General features: G+C 43.7%; 1 protein-coding gene across 5 annotated transcripts in view; it reads left to right on the top strand.

The window, feature by feature from the left end:
* The window catches only part of TRAF3IP1 (TRAF3 interacting protein 1), a 95,613-nt gene that overhangs the window by 34,382 nt on the left and 42,102 nt on the right, over positions 1 to 19,129 (top strand). For 3 of the 5 annotated variants that reach the window (XM_077830066.1, XM_077830065.1, XM_077830063.1), the window contains one exon: positions 10,404 to 10,494. In XM_077830066.1, coding sequence (XP_077686192.1) covers positions 10,404 to 10,494 — 91 coding nt within the window. Of the gene's footprint in view, positions 1 to 1,878; positions 1,900 to 10,403; positions 10,495 to 19,129 lie in introns of all 5 variants that reach the window. The other 2 variants (XM_077830064.1, XM_077830062.1) reach the window with 1 other exon arrangement.

The raw sequence follows: 19,129 nt of genomic DNA, 5'->3' as shown, positions 1-19,129 counted from the left end.
CACACAGGTGGCCCAGTTCGCCAGGTTGCACCTTCTGCCCCTTTCAGATATGGCTCAGGAGAGTTTACTGCCCTGTGTTGCATCCTCTGGACAGGTTGGTTCAACTCCCGCCGCCAGTCCTAGATTCTCTTCATTGGTGGGAGTCCCCATACAATCTGTGCCAGGGGTCCCCCTTGCTCAGCCCTCTGACCAAGTCAGTGGTTACTGACACGTCCCTTCTGGGTTGGGGTGTGCATCAGGACTCACTGAGGGTGTAGGGCCTGCGGTCAGAATAGGAAGCCTTCATCTATATCAATGTGCTGGAACTTCGGGCTTACCACAAGGCATGTTGTGCCTTGCAGAACTGCATCAGACATTCAGTGGTTCACATACTCAGACCATACCACCACGATGTACTGTGTGAATAAGCAAGGGGGGAGCATTCCAGTTTACTCTATCTGGAGGCGATCAATCTGTGGCAGTTTTGCATCAAGGGAAGACATCACTAGAGCAGCAGTCCAGTTGTCGGGGGTGAAAAATCGTCTTGAGGACCATCTCAGTAGAGTTTTTCCCCTGAGCCATGAGTGGTCCCTGGAGGAGAGTGTTCTCCAGATCATCTTTGCAACACGTGGCACCCCTGTGATCGACCTGTTTGCAATGAGGGGAAATAGAAAGTGTCGCCTATTCTGCTCCCAGGGTGGCCTCAGTCTGCGTTCCCTCTCTGATGCCTTCCACTGCAGCTGGCAGTTGGCTCTTTATGCTCCCCCCCATTCTGGTCATCCAACACGTCATCCTCAAACTCGAGGTGGATCAGGCCAAGCTCATACTCATTGCTCCAGCATGGCTGAGACAGTGCTGATTCTCATACCTCCTTTCTCTGCCAGTTGATATCAATTCCCATATCAATTCCTCTCTTTCCCAATCTGCTTGCTCAGGACCATGGGATCCATCATGCGATCAGCTCCCTGCATCTTAGTCGTGTTGCTACATGGCTGAATGAAGAGAAGGAGCAGCATTCTGCGGCTGTTCAAGAAGTCCTACTCAATCATAGGAAGTTCTCCACTAGGATTGCCTACTTAGCCAATATCTAATAGGAAATCTTACTTGAGTTCTATTGAGAGAAATTTCTATTGTTCTAAAGGGAGTTTAGGTTAAATGATCCCTTTGCTGGCAATGGTTAGTTTCTTAAATTTTGCTAATTGGCGATAGATTGGCTTAGATGTATGGTCACATGGGATATTCAATACCTTTTCAGTTTACTTTAGGAATTCTTTAGGAGTTATCATTCAGAGATCATTAATCTATTGCACCCAGATAATCACAGTGGAATTCAAGGCAGATGTCTGTCTCACTGCATTGGGCCCCCTTCACATTTCCATACCAGTGTCTTTGCAGGCATTCACATTTGCAGCAACAGATTATAAGAATTGAACATAGCTTTCCTTATAATATACGTAGTGCTTTAAAGGGTTTATAGGGTGCTTGTGATGACTGCTTCTAAATATTCTCATCTCTGAGTTTTTCTTTACACCTTTCATTTGTTAGCGTAATTGTGGATTATGCTACATTTATGTCGAAGTGAGGCAGCTCCCTATGGTCTGGTCAGGTGAAAGCTTCAGGAGTTTCTTGTCTTTCATTAAAATTGTTTCAGCCCATGATTAAGACACTAATCTGTGTTCTGCATAATAACTACAGCATCATAGAACAGACTGTGATTCTATACCTGGAGTACTCCACTGAATTATTTGCTCTCCGTGGTAATGATTCAATCCCTTTGTGGGTTGTACTTTTCTGTAGTTATGTTTTAGTGCTAGAAGTCTAACTTGATTATTATTTTCTCTAGCAAGATATAGAATTTCTTATCTGAAGATTGATAAATGTGTTTTTTTTTTTTTTCAGGGGAATCTGCCAGTGATGCAGGTATAGTAAGGATTACACTGAAATATAAATAGCATTCACAAAATACCTATCCACAGTTAAAATTAAATTCGTCATTGTAGTATTAAATAATTTTTATAGTTTTAATGGTGTATTTTTTACACTTACAGCAGTATACATTAAAGAACGTTTAATTTATAAACAAAAAATGAAATATAAAATGATCTGTTTTCACACTTTTTAATTTTTTATTCAAGTAGTTCTAAGTCAAAAATAATAAGTTACTCTAGGAGTTGGTCTGTATTTAGGGCTAAGTGGTGTTTCTGTATGTTTATTTTTTTAAATTACAACTGCTTTATATATTTTGAGAATAAGCAGACACTGCATGGAACTTGCCTTGCAAATACTGTAGGTAGTTATTTCACCATCTACTTCAGTGGCATTTCCATCTTCCACTTTCCTAATGTAAGTACTAGTTTAGAAAGACATTGGTCTCTCTCCTTTCCCCCAGTGCCCCCCCCCCGCCCCCATTTATGTGTTTACGGCTTCAATTTATGTTAAAGCTGATCTGCAAAATTTACTTCCCAAATAGCATGGGATGGATAATTCTGCTAGTAACTGCCTTTTAGAAAAATGAAATATACCAACTCTTTAAAGTCATTGGTATTTTGCTGTGATGTTCCACAGTCTGTTATGCTGTGATGTTGCAGCTACTATTTCCCCCTGTTGCACTTAGGAGCCCAGAAGAGTTCACTAAAGTGAAGTTTTATATGTAGTATGCTTTTCATCTCCAGGTTAAATAATATTTTAAAGACTCTGTAACTGCTCCATATAATAGCCATGCCATTTTCCTGGCTACTTTTAGGCCAACTCTGTACTCCAGCAGAGTTTATTGGTAGCTGTTATATCAAAGAGGGATGCATTTTGAGATATCTGGTTTCCCTCTGTTGCTAACTTGAGTACAGCTGATTTTCGTTTTAAAGGCTAAATTCAGTTAGCAGCCTGCACTCCTCGCTTAATTTTAAAGTCTTGCAGGGAACCTTTTAATGGGAGTTGGGTGTGCATGGAGGCCAGGAAAAACCATGCACACGCTTCCCCCCAAAGTTAGAAGAAAATCATGATGCCAAGTGATGGCTTTACAGTGTGAATAGTAAAACTGTGCCATTAATAAACCAAATAGAACACATTAAAAAGAAAAGGAGTACTTGTGGCACATTGGCACCCTGACAGTAGGATTGTCTGGCTCTGTAGACTCCTTCCTCAGGCCCTACGCTACTGGCACTCCCAGCTATCTTCGAGACACCACTGACTTCCTGAGGAGACTACAATCCATCGGTGATCTTCCTGAAAACACCATCCTGGCCACTATGAATGTAGAAGCCCTCTACACCAACATTCCACACAAAGATGGACTACACGCTGTCGGGAACAGTATCTCCGATAATGTCACGGCTAACCTGGTGGCTGAACTTTGTGACTTTGTCCTCACCCATAACTATTTCACATTTGGGGACAATGTATACCTTCAGATCAGCGGCACTGCTATGGGTACCTGCATGGCCCCACAGTTTGCCAACATTTTTATGGCTGACTTAGAACAACGCTTCCTCAGCTCTCGTCCCCTAATGTCACTACTCTACTTGCGCTACACTGATGACATCTTCATCATCTGGACCCATGGAAAAGAAGCCCTTGAGGAATTCCACCATGATTTCAACAATTTCCATCCCACCATCAACCTCAGCCTGGACCAGTCCACACAAGAGATCCACTTCCTGGACACTACAGTGCTAATAAGCGATGGTCACATAAACACCCTACACCAGAAACCTACTGACCGCTATACTTACCTACATGCCTCCAGCTTTCATCCAGACCACACCACACCATCCATTGTCTACAGCCAAGCTCTGCGATACAACCGCATTTGCTCCAACCCCTCAGACAAACACCTACAAGATCTCTATCAAGCATTCTTACAACTACAATACCCACCTACTGAAGTGAAGAAACAGATGGACAGAGCCAGAAGAGTACCCAGAAGTCACCTACTACAGGACAGGCCCAACAAAGAAAATAACAGAACGCCACTAGCCATTGCCTTCAGCCCCCAACTAAAACATCTCCAACACATCATCAAGGATCTACAACCTATCCTGAAGGACGACTCATCACTGTCACAGAACTTGGGAGACAGGCCAGTCCTTGCTTACAGACAGCCCCCCAACCTGAAACAAATACTCACCAGCAGCCACACACACCACACAACAGAACCACTAACCCAGGAACCTATCCTTGCAACAAAGCCCGTTGCCAACTGTGTTCACATATCTATTCAGGGGACACCATCATAGGACCTAATCACATCAGCCACACTATCAGAGGCTCGTTCACCTGCACATCTACCAATGTGATATGTGCCAGCAATGCCCCTCTGCTATGTACATTGGTCAAACTGGACAGTCTCTACGTAAAAGAATAAATGGACACAAATCAGATGTCAAGAATTAGAACATTCAAAAACCAGTCAGAGAACACTTCAATCTCTTTGGTCACTCGATTACAGACCTAAAAGTCGCAATATTACAACAAAAAAAACTTCAAAAACAGACTCCAACGAGAGACTGCTGAATTGGAATTAATTTGCAAACTGGATACAATTAACTTAGGCTTGAATAGAGACTGGGAGTGGATGGGTTATTACACAAAGTAAAACTTTTTCCCCATGTTTATTTCCCCCCCTCCACCCCCCACTGTTCCTCACACATTCTTGTCAACTGCTGGAAATGGCCCACCTTGATTACAAAAGGTCCCCCCCCCCCCCCCCCCCTGCTCTCCTGCTGGTAAGCACTTAAGTATGGTAACCCATTGTTTCTTGTTCTCTGTGTATGTAAATCTCCCCACTGTATTTTCTACTGAATGCATCCGATGAAGTGAGCTGTAGCTCACGAAAGCTTATGCTCAAATAAATTTGTTAGTCTCTAAGGTACCACAAGTAGTCCTTTTCTTTTTGCGAATACGGACTAACACGGCTGCTACTCTGAAACCTGTCATGAAAAAGAAAAAGGCCTGACCTTCACACTAATCATAACAAAGCACTCTGAGTTAAGGCTGCCTAAATCTTCTCTAAAGCTCCATCACCGTAGTCTCTAAGTAACTTAGTATTGTGCATATGTGCAGTCTCTCAGTCAGTGGATCTTAATGCATACTGTCATGTGCTTTACTAAGAAATTACTTCCTACTTTTATAAGCAATCTGTGGTATTCTTCATTCGTGTGGGATAGAGAAATATTATGCCTATTTTATATATGAGGAAACTGAGAAACAGGAAGGCTTACATGATTTGCGAGGGCCACGCAAAGCCCGTCAGAGTCAGCAATGAGAATCAGAAAACCTGTTCTTAGCCTAGATATTAAGTCACTGAACTATTTGTCCTCTCTTGCTTAAGGGTGATATGGCTTGTTAACTCCTAATTTCCTTATTCATTAGTTTGTACTATCAACTTTAATGTTAAAGTAGCATTTTTGTACATTAAATGTGTTCATGCCTATTCTTTTACTCTAACGAAGTAAATCAGTAGACTACGTATTCAAAATGCCTGGGTGCTGCATTAAGTTAAAATTAACTTTAAAAAATCCTTACTATCTATTTGCCAATGAAAAAAGAAAGGGGATGTCTTACTGGTAATAAATGAATTGTTCAGGGCTCAGGGTAAAAATAAAAAAGTTAAGAAAAGTGAACAAATGATATCCCAGTCAGCAAAGTACTTAAACATGTGAGTAGCCCCATTGAGGGTTGGCACACATGCTCAAAGTTAGGCATATGCATAAATACCTTGATGACTCAGAGCCTGGTTTACTGGGACGGAGCCATTCTTCGGAGGTATCAGAACTAAAGTTTATGGGGGCAGAAGACAAACTTCTTATAGAGGGTTAGTCTTCTCTTAGAGCACTATCTGAACAAATCAATACTAAATAGGAAAAGTCATTAAATATCTGTTTATACAAATTTTAAGATTGGTTGTAAGGGTATCGAATGCTTTCTGCCTCTAATATTGTTTTTTCTAATTTTTATGTTTACTTATAAAAAGTATCCACAGAAATACTGTTGCAAAGCCTGAGGAACTGTTTATATCCTGCTAACCTGCACAGTTATTTGTCAGAGAGAACAGAAAAAGAACTAGATAAATTCATGGAGGAAAGGTCCATCAATGGCTATTAGCCAGGATGGGCAGGGATGGAGTCCCTAGCCTCTGTTTGACAGTAGCTGGGAGTGGATCACTTGATGATTACCTGTTCTGCTCATTCCCTCTGGGGGACCTGGCATTGGTCACTGTCAGAAGACAGGATACTGGTCTAGATGGACCTTTGGTCTGATCCAGTAGGGCCATTCTTATGTCTATTTAAACTCAGCTTGAAAAAGACAGATTCAGAAGACAATCTTCATAGGTTTAGCATGAGGAAATGTTGAGATTCCCTTTGACCAGACTAGTTTTGTATTCCATTCAAGGGTCGGGGTGGGGGATTAGTTGTATTTTATTAGAGTAATCTTTATAATACGTGGCATCAACTGTACTGAGATCATAATCATGTAACTATAACTAAACAAGAATTAGAAACACTAACAGCATTTTGAGATGTATAAGTAGGGGCACTGCCAGCAGATCGAGGGACGTGATCCTTCCCCTCTATTTGACATTGGTGAGGCCTCATCTGGAGTACTGTGTCCAGTTTTGGGCCCCGCACTACAAGAAGGATGTGGAAAAACTGGAAAGCATCCAGTGGAGGGCAACAAAAATGATTAGGGGACTGGAACACATGACTTATGAGGACAGGCTGAGGGAACTGGGATTGTTTAGTCTGCGGAAGAGAAGAATGAGGGGGGATTTGATAGCTGCTTTCAACTACCTGAAAGGGGGTTCCAAAGAGAATGGCTCTAGACTGTTCTCAGTGGTAGCAGAGGACAGAACAAGGAGTAATGGTCTCAAGGTGCAGTGGGGGAGGTTTAGGTTGGATATTAGGAAAAACTTTTTCACTAGGAGGGTGGTGAAACACTGGAATGTGTTACCTAGGGAGGTGGTGGAATCTTCTTCCTTAGAGGTTTATAAGGTCAGGCTTGACAAAGGCCTCGCTGGGATGATTTAGTTGGGGATTGGTCCTGCTTTGAGCAGGGGGTTGGACTAAGTGACCTCCTGAGGTCCCTTCCAACCCTGATATTCTATGATTCTATGAACACTGTTAGAGGGGAAACAGCAAATGTAAATATTTAATGGAATGAAATAGAAGCTTGTAATTGCAATAGATTTTAAATGTCCTAATGTATGGAACATGATCTTTTTTATGAACTTCATCTCCTCTCTCATATGTACCTTGTATAATGAACATAATATGAAGTTAAGAGGAAAAATTTGCTGTGTTACTTTCGAAGAACTGGAGGAGAGAGTGAAATCCTTGTTCTTCATGTGGTTGCAACTGTGTGAGCATGCCCAGCACATCAAAGCTGGAGAATTTTGCCTAGCAGTACCTGTAGGGACAGAGCTTGCACCCTTTTCCCTCATAGCCCCTCCCGTGGCTATATAAGGGCAGCACTGCCCTCACCCGCCTCAGTTCCTTCTCGGATGCTTGCTGTAGGCAGTGAGTCTTCGGTGAGATTTTTTTTTTTAAACCCCGCACTTACCTTCACAGTTTTTTCTGTTTCTTTGGAAAATAGTTATAGTTGGTTAGTAGTACCTGTTAGTCATAATAGTTAGTAGTGGTAGTAGTAATTAATTAGGTAGTTTCTCCTGGTGGAATGCCATTACCAGGTTTAAAGTTTGTCCTTTGTGTAGGGTAGCTACCCCAATAACGTCCCCCACACTTGACGTTTATGATGTCTGGGGGAAGGGTATATTAGAGAAAGGTGCTCCATCTGTAAGCTTTTTAAAAAAGAGGACACAGGTGGCTTGAGACTTAAGATTAAAGCAGCATCTTCTCACGCAGGCTCTGAGCTCTGCCTCTGCACTGGGGACCACTCTGGAGCATCAGGCCCGTCAGAGGTACTGAGGGGCCTGAACTAGTACAGGCTGGATCTTCTCAGCTGAGTGCAGTTTCCTCGTCAGAAGGAAGAGGGATCTCTCTTCATCAGGTCCCCCATGCAGATGTGTATTGCCAACCAGCATGTGCTATTGTATAAAAATGACTTTGTGAACTGGGACCCCATGTCCAAATTTGTGGATAAGTTACCAGAATCCTTCAGGGAGGAGTTCAAGGCTTTTGTTGCAGAAGGCCGTTTAGTGACCAAGACATCATTACAGTCAGCTCTGGATATATAGTGGATGCTTCATCCAGGCTAATGGCTTCAGTCTTTACAATGAGAAGGATCTTATATGGTTGCAAAACCCTGTCATAGCTTGTGAAATCTAGCAGAGCATAGAGGACTTGCTGTTTTTGGTCACCTCATCATTACTGAGAGAAATGACGAGACATTGCATTCCTTTAAAGACCTCCAAACCCCCCCGTGCTCCTTGAGGATTTATGTGCAGGCCCCAAGGAGACATGGCTTTGGTAGCCATTGACAACAGCAGCAATATCCCCCTCAGCGATATTTCCATCAGTCCTCTACTCTATGAGGTAGCAGGATTTCTCCAGAAAGGGGCACAAATTGCAAAGAAGACTTTCTGGGTCTAATTCTAGCCAAACGGCCCATCTTCTTGTCTCGTGGACTTGACAGCCTATTTGACTTGAGTCTCAAGAGCAGGACTCCAGCTTGGAACATCACTTTCCTGTCCTTTCTGTTCCGGGACAGGTTGTCCCGCTTCTGTAGTACTTGGGTGGATATAATTACAGACAGGTAGGTCCTTAGCACTATGTGATCGGATTATGCTATTCAGTTCATATCCAGTCTCTTTCCTATCATTGTTTACTCAGCAGGTGCAAACCCTGTGTGCTATGGGGGTCATAGAGGAGCTTCCTCCTTATGTTCATGGAAAAGGATTCTACTCCTAGTACTTCCTGATCCCTAAGTCCAAGGAAGGAGAGAGACCTATCCTTGATCTCTGTGATTACCCTGACTACTGTTCTTTCTGCACTGAATCATAATGTCTGGTTTGCTGATGTCTTTCTCCAATATGCTTATTTTCAAATGAGGAATCTTCCCAGGCCACACAAAGATTCTGAGATTTCTTGTTACTGGCCAACACTGCCGGTACACAGTTCTCCCCTTTGGTCTATCTTCAGTCCTGTGGGTCTTTACCAGATTGGGTGACTGTGATGGTGGCGGCAGCCTTTCTCAGAAGGAGAGGGGTTCATGTCTCTCTGTACTTGGACAATTGGCTGGTGAAAGGCACATCCAAGAAGCAGGTCATCATTCATGTCCAGTTCACTTGGACCTTTTCGGTTAGCTGGGTCTGATCCTGAACAAAGGAAAATAAATTCTAATCCCAACTCAAAAAATTGAATTAATTGGGGCCCTATTAGACTTTACGAAGTCTAGGGTCTTTCTCTGGTAAGAACAATTCCAGACAATTTGGCACCTTTGTCTGGCTCTCCAATTGCATCCTTCAACCATGGTCTGTGTATGCCTGAGATTACTGGGCCATATGGCCTCGTGTATTTCCAAGGCACAGCAGGAGAGGCTCTTTGCCCTCATCAGTTGTGTCTGAGGTTGGTCCGTCACCCAAGTTGCTAGTCATTGGACACCCTTTTCTGAGTATCCTTAGAGCTATTGGACTCACTACAATCATGGATAGAGCACAGCAGTGTGTTTCAAAGGGGTCCCTTTTGCCTTTCTTCCACGAACCAGAACTTTAATCACGAATGCTTCCACAATAGCCCAACAGACTGCTAATGAAAATAACTGCTCAGAGGTGCATCTGCACCTGAAGTGGAGCACCCCATTGGGGGACACAACTTGAAGAATTACAGTTACAGGGTGAGTAACCTTTCCTTCTTTTCATCCCCTCTGCATCAGAGTTTCCAGCCTCAGTTTTGGTGTAAAGGAACAGAGGGAGGGTTGGGGTGGTGCTGCCCTTATATAGCCATGGTAGAACCTACGAGGGAAAGGGCACTAGCTCCGCCCTTGCATGTATTACTAGGCAAGGTTCTTCGCCTTGGTGTCTGGGCGTGCGCACACCTGAGTGGAATACATGTCTGCACCCACATCTCAAAGAACAACAATTATGCTACAGGTAAGTAGCCATCTTTTTCCAAATGGAAAAGGTCACAGTACTGTGAACGAATGTGAAGAGTTAGAGTATAGACAGTGTTGGAACTGATGAAGATGCTTCTTCACGCCCCAGACTCGAACCATACTGGAGTATAGTATTATTTCTCAATATCCATTTGAACTGTAAGTTCAATATTTAAATAGTTTTAAATATTTCAGGCTTAAAAGGTTTTGGTTACAAATAAATTTTAAAAAATAAACTCAGTGTTTCTTTTGTAGTGGATTTAGTTAACTGGCACACTGATGGGCTTTGATAAAATGTAAAATAATGCAGTACAAAATCTTAGATTTACATTTCAAACTTGTAATTATGACTAAGCTGTGGTGGTGTTTCCTTTTAATAGAAGGAGAAGCTGGAAACCGTGCCTCTGAGAAGCCAATGGTGTCGGAGAATGGCGAAGTATCTAATGATCTTCCACCTCACGTCAACCAAAGGTCCGTTCCTATCTCTCTGTTCCTTTCTAACCTAACTGTAACAGGTCTGAAAAAGGCAATTGACTTGAGAGCAGATAAGGACACTTCTGGCAAGAAATTGCTGCTAATGATAGTCTGCATTAAGAAGATGTATCAAATGATTCAACCCAGTACTCCTAGATATGGTTGACTTCATTGTCTTAATGAACAGTTATTTCCAGTTTGTAATTTTTGTTGAATTCAATGTTACTGTGTTAGTTTATAGCATGCTTTGATGTAAATGGTACTATTTTCAATTACAGTGCACAGATTGAGAATGAAATAATGAGATGTACATTACATTAATGCATTTCCCAAGTTCGATACTACTGAGGTACAGAACTCTCCTTTTCAATTGCCTTATTTTTTTCAGTCTTTTCAAATCCAAATTTACATTTCCTCTATATGTCCAGGCAAGACAGCAAAGGTGGTTCTTTGAGTGATTGCACATGTGTGTTCCGCTCTTGGTGGGTGCACCCTCTAGGCATAGTTGTCGGAAATTTTTTCCTCAGTGCTACCCATTGGGGCAGCTTGAGTGCCCTCTGCTATCACATGCCACTGCATGCAGATAGGGCCAAGCTGCCCTTGAAACCTCTCTCGCCTCAGTTTCTTCTTACTTCGCATGATGATGGTTCGAATCTGTTGGTCTTGCATTAGCAAGTGCTCTCAGCATGTTTTTTCTTGTATATAGTTACATGTTTGTACAGTTATTACGGATAGTTGGTGTTTGTTGAGTTAGTTTAGTGTCTGTTAGTTCTTTCTCGGTTCCCCAAGGTTGGGGATCTGTTATAAGTACTGAGGAATGCTTCAGTCACTGGGCTTCAAGCCTTGCCTGGCATGACTGAAGCATTTGCCTGTGGGTGACCCTCACTTTAGTTGTTTGAAATGCTTGAGTGAGTTTCATATAAGGATTGGTACCAGATTTGCAAGGACTTCAAGTCTAGAACCAAGAAAGATCTAGAGACCAGACTGAAGTTTCTTTTGATAGAGACTGTTCTGAGACTATTTTCAGAGCCGTCTCGATTGGAGATGGTACTGAGCATTTCAGCATCTGAAGAAGTGAGGCTCCGATACTGGCTGAGTCCTGGCACTGCTCTCCCTTGCCTGTGCCCAGGAAGAAGCAGAAGGCTTCCAAGGACGCTGCTGGGAGATGCAGATCCCCAGTCGCTAAGTCAGCCAAGAAAGGGGACAGTGTAGAGTAGAGTGCAATCAAAACTGAAGCACTCCTCCACTCATCATCAGCTATATCAGCACCGTTGACTCTGGTGCTGGGGCAGGGACTGTCGAGTCTGGGGCCTGAAGAAGCATCTTCATCAGTTCCAACACTGTCTACGCCTATTGCACATCAGTCAAAGACTATCCCAGTACATCTACTCCAGAGATGTTTTAAGCTTCAATGGACTTGCTGAGCTTATCAGGGCAGCGGTGCAGATCGCTTATATGGTATCGATTGATCACTTGGTGCCAGCTCCTCAGTGCAGTTCCCAGCACTGAGTCAATCTCCTGTGTCTTAGAACATAAGAACGGCCATACTAGGTCAGACCAAAGGTCCATCAAGCGCAGTATCCTGTCCTCTGACAGTGGCCAATGGCAAGTGCTCCAAAGGGAATGAAGAGACAGGTTATCATCAAGTGATCCATGTCCTGTCACCGAATCCCAGCATCTGGCAAACAGAGGCTAGGGATACCATTCCTGCCCATACTGACTAATAGCTATTGGTGGACCTATCTAGCTCCCTTTTGAACCCCGTTATAGTATTGGTCTTCACAACACCCTCTGGCAAGGAATTCCAGAGGTTTGACAGTGCATTGCATGAAAAAATACTTTCTTGTGTTTGTTTTAAACCTGCTGCTTATTAATTTCATTTGGTGACCCCTAGTTCTTGAGTTATGAGAAGGAGTAAATAACACTTCCTTATTTACTTTCTCTGTACCACTCATGATTTTATAGACCTCTATCATATCCCCCCTTAGTCGCCTCTTTTCCAAGCTGAAAAGTCCCAGTTTTATTAATCTCTCCTCATACAGAAGCCATTCTATACCCCTAATCATTTTTGTTGCTCTTTTCTGAACCTTTCCCAATTCCAATATCTTTTTTTGAGATGTGGTGACCACATCTGCACGCTGTATTCAAGGTGTGGGCATACCATGGATGTATATAGAGGCAATATGCTATTTTCTGTCTTATTATCTATCCCTTTCTTGATGAAAAGAAAAGGAGTACTTGTGGCACCTTAGAGACTAACCAATTTATTTGAGCATAAGCTTTCGTGAGCTACAGCTCACTTCATCGGATGCATTCTTGATGATTCCCAACGTTCTGTTCGCTTTTTTTGACTGCCGCTGCACGTTGAATGGATGATTTCAGAGAACTATCCACAATGACTCCAAGATCTTTCTTGAGTGGTAACAGCTAATTTAGACCCCATCGTTGTATATGTATAGTTAGGATTATGTTTTCCAGTGTGCATTACTTTGCATTTATCAACATTAAATTTCATCTGCCATTTTGTCGCCCAGTCACCTAGTTTTGTGAGATCCTTTTGTTGCTCTTCACAGTCTGCCTGGGACTTAACTATCTTGAGTAGTTTTGTATCATCTGCAAATTTTGCCACCTCACTGTTTACCCCTTTTTCCAGATCATTTATGAATATGTTAAATAGGACTGAGTCCAGTACAGATCCCTGGGGGACACCACTATTTACCTCTCTCCATTCTGAAAACTGACCATTTATTCCTACCCTTCGTTTCCTATCTTTTAACCAGTTACCAGTTCATGAGAGAACCTTCCCTCTTATCCCATGACTGCTAATTTTGCTTAAGAGCCTTTGGTGAGGGACCTTGTTAAAGGCTTTCCGAAAATCTAAATACACTATATCCACTGGATCTCCTTTGTCCGCATGCTTGTTGACCCCCTCAAAGAATTCTGGTAGATTGGTGAGGGATGATTTCTCTTTACAAAAGCCATGTTAACTATTTCCCTACAAATTTTGTTCATCTATGTGTCTGACAATTTTGTTCTTTATGATGGTTTCAACCAGTTTGCCCGGTACTGAAGTGAAGTCTTGAAGCTCTTATCCTTCACTCTTCCCTGGACTCTTGGCACCAGTCCCTGGCAGTGTCTGGATTCGCCCCTCCTTGGTCAGGAGAAGGTGACTCTTCTGCTGACTCGAACCTTTGCTCTTATGTTTCCCAGCTGCAGTGTGTGTCTTGCTGTTCCCCCCTCCTAAACCTTACCACCCAGGGTACACTTGCTAGATCCTGTGAGTGGTGCTGACATGGACAGGTGACCTGCAAGACTTTGGGGTCCAGTGCCCTTTCAGTTGCCCTTCTGGAACCCATGGGGGCTCCCCCCTGATCACCCTCCCAAAGTTCAGTTTCCTCAGCTAAACATGATGAGTCAGCTTGTCAAGCCCATTATTGGGTCCAATAAAGAGCAGGAAGGTGTTCATGAACGTTTGGCAGGACAATGAACAGGGACGCACAGCCCCAGCTTGTGCTGGGTTCATCTTTCTCCTCACCAGGTGAGGCAGTTTCCTTAGGGTTGCCTTTGCCCCCTTCTGATGACTAGAGGGTCCACCAGCAGCTCTTAAAAAGGGTGGCCTTGGACATTCAGGTAGAGGAGGTCAGGGAATCTTTTCCCTGTCTCATTGATATTCTGGCCTCTGCCGCTCCATCTCGGTGGCACTGCCAATTTAATGAGGAAATTTTAGAACCTATCAAGTCTCTCTCTGGCAAACTTCCTCCTCACTCCTTCCCACATCTAAATGAGTGGAGCATAAATATTATGAACCCTCCGAGGTTTTGAGCACTTTTATTCCCATCCCCCTCTGGGGTCACTAGTCTCAGCTGATGATGAGAGGGAGCTCCAGGGCAACTGACATCTACCCCTAAATCAAGGAGTGCTTAAAAGCTTGAGTTGTTCGGTAGAAGAAATTATTCTATGGCAGGGTTACAGCTTAGGCTCACTAACCAGGAGGCTTTATTAGGGCGATATGACTCTAATATCTGGGACGCCATTCTAAAATTTAAGGACAAGTTGTAAGGCCTCATGGATCTAGAACCTGGGCCTGTAGAGCTACCAGGCAGCTGACATCTCCAGGCTGGCACCCAGCGGCAGCTGCAATCAACTTGCACTCTGCTTCCCGTGACCCACCGTGGACACAGACCATGGGAAGTTCCGCCTCAAAGGTTTTACAGATGGCAGCCCCATATTTCCCGATTGGCTCTCTGCCCGATATAAATCCCAGGGGAGTTCCAGGAAGTGTCCAGGCAACAGCGTGGATCTTCTGAAGCTGCCATGACCATTCCTGCTCCTTAGTCTTGAATTCCTTGTTTAACCTTGGCTTGATATGGACTTTGCCTCCTGATTCAGACTCTGACCCTTGTTATCAACCCTGGCCTGGCCCTTACTCCAAACTCCTCTGCAACTCCTAGCCTCAGGTTTGCCCCTGCTCTGACCCTAGGCCCTGACTTCCCTTGTTGGGATCCTGAAACAAGTTGGCTGAGGATTCTAAGCAGGAGTTTCTTTCACTGATAGATGAAGGGAAGTGAATGTCAAGAACATCACTTCAGGCTGGTTTGGACATGGCTGATTCAGCTGCTAGGACCATTGCCTCTGCCATCACCATACGCAGGTGCTCATGTCTACAGTCTTTGGAGTTGCCCCAGAAGGTTGAGCAGACTCTGTAGGACCTGCTATTTGAAGGTCATCCCTCTTTTCATCTCAGACTGATGATAAACTTCACAGCTTAAAGGACTCTAAGATGACTCTGAAGTCTAGGAAGCACATTTGTCCTCAGCTGTCCCACAGCTGCCCCACTTCTGCACCTTGTCAAGCTATATGGAGGAAAATGAATAGGAGTTATAGACGCAAACTGGCTCTTGCTGCTGCTTCAGAATTTCCTGGTCCATCTAAGCATCCTGGGGTTGCTAAGCAACCATTTTGGTGGTGGAATCGTGGATGCCAAACCAGTCTCTGAAACAGCAAGGTTTGTTTTGTTGGTTGCTAAGTAGACCTTGATGGGACTATCTTGGCCTTCCACCTTCAGGTGGATAACTGCTGTCTTTTCTAATAGAATGTCAAGAAGATGTTTGAAAGACTTGGAAAGATGTATCCTCAGGAACAAGATCCTGTTCCCTAATGGGATCTAAACTTGAAATTGTCCTTTTGAGCCTTTAGCTACCTGCTCTTTACTGCATATTTCGTAGAATCATAGAATATCAGGGTTGGAAGGGACCTCAGGAGGTCATCTAGTCCAACCCCCTGCTCAAAGCAGGACCAATCCCCAATTAAATCATCCCAGCCAGGGCTTTGTCAAGCCTGACCTTAAAAACTTCTAAGGAAGGAGATTCTACCACCTCCCTAGGTAACGCATTCCAGTGTTTCACCACCCTCCTAGTGAAACAGTTTTTCCTAATATCCAACCTAAACCTCCCCCACTGCAACTTGAGACCATTACTCCTTGTTCGGTCATCTGCTAGCACTCAGAACAGTCTAGATCCATCCTCTTTGGTACCCCCTTTCAGGTAGTTGAAAGCAGCTATCAAATCCCCCCTCATTCTTCTCTTCTGTAGACTAAACAGTCCCAGTTCCCTCAGCCTCTCCTCATGAGTCATGTGTTCCAGACCCCTAATCAGTTTTGTTGCCCTTCGCCGGACTCTCTCCAATTTATCCACATCCTTCTTGTAGTGCGGGGTCCAAAACTGGACACAGTACTCCAGATGAGGCCTCACCAATGTCAAATAGAGGGGAACGATCACGTCCCTCGATCTGCTGGCTGTGCCCCTACTTATACATCCCAAAACGCCATTGGCCTTCTTGGCAACAAGGGCACACTGCTGACTCATATCCAGCTTCTCGTCCACTGTCACCCCTAGGTTCTTTTCCGCAGAACTGCTGCCGAGCCATTCGGTCCCTAGTCTGTAGCGGTGCATTGGGTTCTTCCGTCCTAAGTGCAGAACCCTGCACTTATCCTTATTGAACCTCATCAGATTTCTTTTGGCGCAATCCTCCAATTTGTCTAGGTCCCTCTGTATCCTCTCCCTGCCCTCCAGCGTATCTACCACTCCTCCTAGTTTAGTATCATCCGCAAATTTGCTGAGAGTGCAATCCACACCATCCTCCAGATCATTTATGAAGATATTGAACAAAACCGGCCCGAGGACTGACCCCTGGGGCACTCCACTTGACACTGGCTGCCAACTAGACATGGAGCCATTGATCACTACCCGTTGAGCCCGACAATCTAGCCAACTTTCTACCCACCTTATAGTGCATTCATCCAGCCCATACTTCTTTAATTTGCTGACAAGAATACTGTGGGAGTCCGTGTCAAAAGCTTTGCTAAAGTCAAGAAACAATACATCCACTGCTTTCCCTTCATCCACAGAACCAGTAATCTCATCATAGAAGGCGATTAGATTAGTCAGGCATGACCTTCCCTTGGTGAATCCATGCTGACTGTTCCTGATCACTTTCCTCTCATGTAAGTGCTTCAGGATTGATTCTTTGAGGACCTGCTCCATGATTTTTCCGGGGACTGAGGTGAGGCTGACTGGCCTGTAGTTCCCAGGATCATCCTCCTTCCCTTTTTTAAAGATTGGCACTACTTTAGCCTTTTTCTAGTCGTCCGGGACTTCCCCCGATCGCCATGAGTTTTCAAATATAATGGCCAATGGCTCTGCAATCACAGACGCCAATTCCTTTACCACTCTCGGATGCAACGCATCCGGCCCCATGGACTTGTGCACGTCCAGCTTTTCTAAATAGTCCCTAACCACTTCTTTCTCCACAGAGGGCTGGCCACCTACTCCCCATGCTTTGTTGCCCAGTGAAGCAGTCTGGGAGCTGACCTTGTTAGTGAAGACAGAGGCAAAAAAAGCATTGAGTACATTAGCTTTTTCCACATCCTCTGTCACTGGGTTGCCTCCCTCATTCAGTAAGGGGCCCACACTTTCCTTGGCTTTCTTCTTGTTGCCAATATACCTGAAGAAACCCTTCTTGTTACTCTTAACATCTCTTGCTAGCTGCAGCTCCAGGTGCGATTTGGCCCTCACTGATTTCATTGATTTCAGTGAAGGTAACATTTTTTGGTGGCTGTGACTTCTGCTAGGTAGGAGATCAGGTGAGCTGCAGGCCCTGCCTGTCTGGCCCTCCTTATACTGTTTTCTTTAAAGACAAAATGTACCTTCATTTTCACCCAAAGTTTCTCTCAACCGCATTATCTAGCTTCCGTATCAACCAAGCGATTTACCTACCTTCATCTTTTTCCCCGAGACCACACCTGAATAAAGATGAAGAGCATTCTCCCTTGACAGTTCTAAACAGTTCTGTCTGTATTCCCAGCTCTTTGTGGTGATCTCAGAGAGAATGAAGGGGCTCCCAGTTTCTTCTTATAGAATAACGTCTTGGATAGCCTTGCATATTCTCTTGAGCTACAGTTTGGCTAATGTTATCCCCCAAGCAGAGCAGCAGCAATTTGTCAAGATTGCAAGAGGCTTCTGCGACTTTCCTGGCTGTCCTAGACATTTGTAGGCAGCATCTTGGTCTTCGTTGCACATGTGTATTTCCCATTATGCCATCACTCAGCAATCAAGAGACGAAGCTTGTCCTTCAGTTGTTGTTCAGATGGGCTTTGATGCCACCAAAACTGGAATGCACTTGTGCAGTCACTGGAAGAAGGAAAAACGGTTACTTACCTGTTCCATAACTATTGTTCTTCAAGATGTGTTGCATATGTCCATTCCATGACCCATCCTTCTACTCCTCTCCATCGGCATTTTTCTGGCAAGAAGGAACTGAGAAGGATCAGGGCAGGTCTGCCCTTTATACCTACATGCAGTGGCACGCAGCAGCAGAGGACCCTTGAGCTGTCCTGATCTACCACTGAGGGGAAAATTTCTGACAGCCGCGCTTGGGGCACATACACACCAAGAATGGAATGGACATGCGGAACACATCCTGAAGAAAAACTTATTGTGAAATAAGTTAGTAACTCTTTCCTTATAGTTGGAGCCAAAACCAAACTTTCTCTTTTAGATTAAGATTTCTATTGTTAATGCTGAATTTGATGCAGCTGCTGCAGTTCAAAGTCAAGCTAAACATATGCCCAAATAAATCTTAATCTTTAAGGTGCCACCGGACTCCTTGTTGTTTAAGCTAAACATAGTGCAGCAGATCATAGCTATGTTATTAACAGGGTGCGCAAGATGTTCAGCTGGTGCAAAAGATTTGGATTCCTTGAGATGCAAAAGGTTACTGTGCAAAGGATCACTGTATATTGATTTATGGAATGCATTCTCTACGTTGCTTCATAGTATGATCACAATACTTACTACTGTTGTGATATCGGGAGATGAGTTGTTTTATAGGCACAACCCTTAATGTTTGTAAAGTTCAGTTTGTGTTTTCCTTTAATCGCTGTGAAGCGATTAAAAAAAACTAATTGCAGTTAATCACACTGTTAAAACAATAATAATACCATTTATTTAAATATTTTTGATGTTTTCTTCATTTTCAAATATATTGATTTCAATTACAACACAGAATACAAAGTGTACAGTGCTCAGTTTATATTTATTTTTGATTACAAGTATTTGCACTGAAAAAAACAAAA

Source organism: Eretmochelys imbricata, chromosome 11 (genome assembly GCF_965152235.1).
Source record: "Eretmochelys imbricata isolate rEreImb1 chromosome 11, rEreImb1.hap1, whole genome shotgun sequence".
NCBI lineage: Eukaryota > Metazoa > Chordata > Testudines > Cheloniidae > Eretmochelys > Eretmochelys imbricata.
The sequence above is the reverse complement of the archived record's forward strand: the minus strand, read 5'-3'. Positions and strand labels throughout refer to the sequence as shown.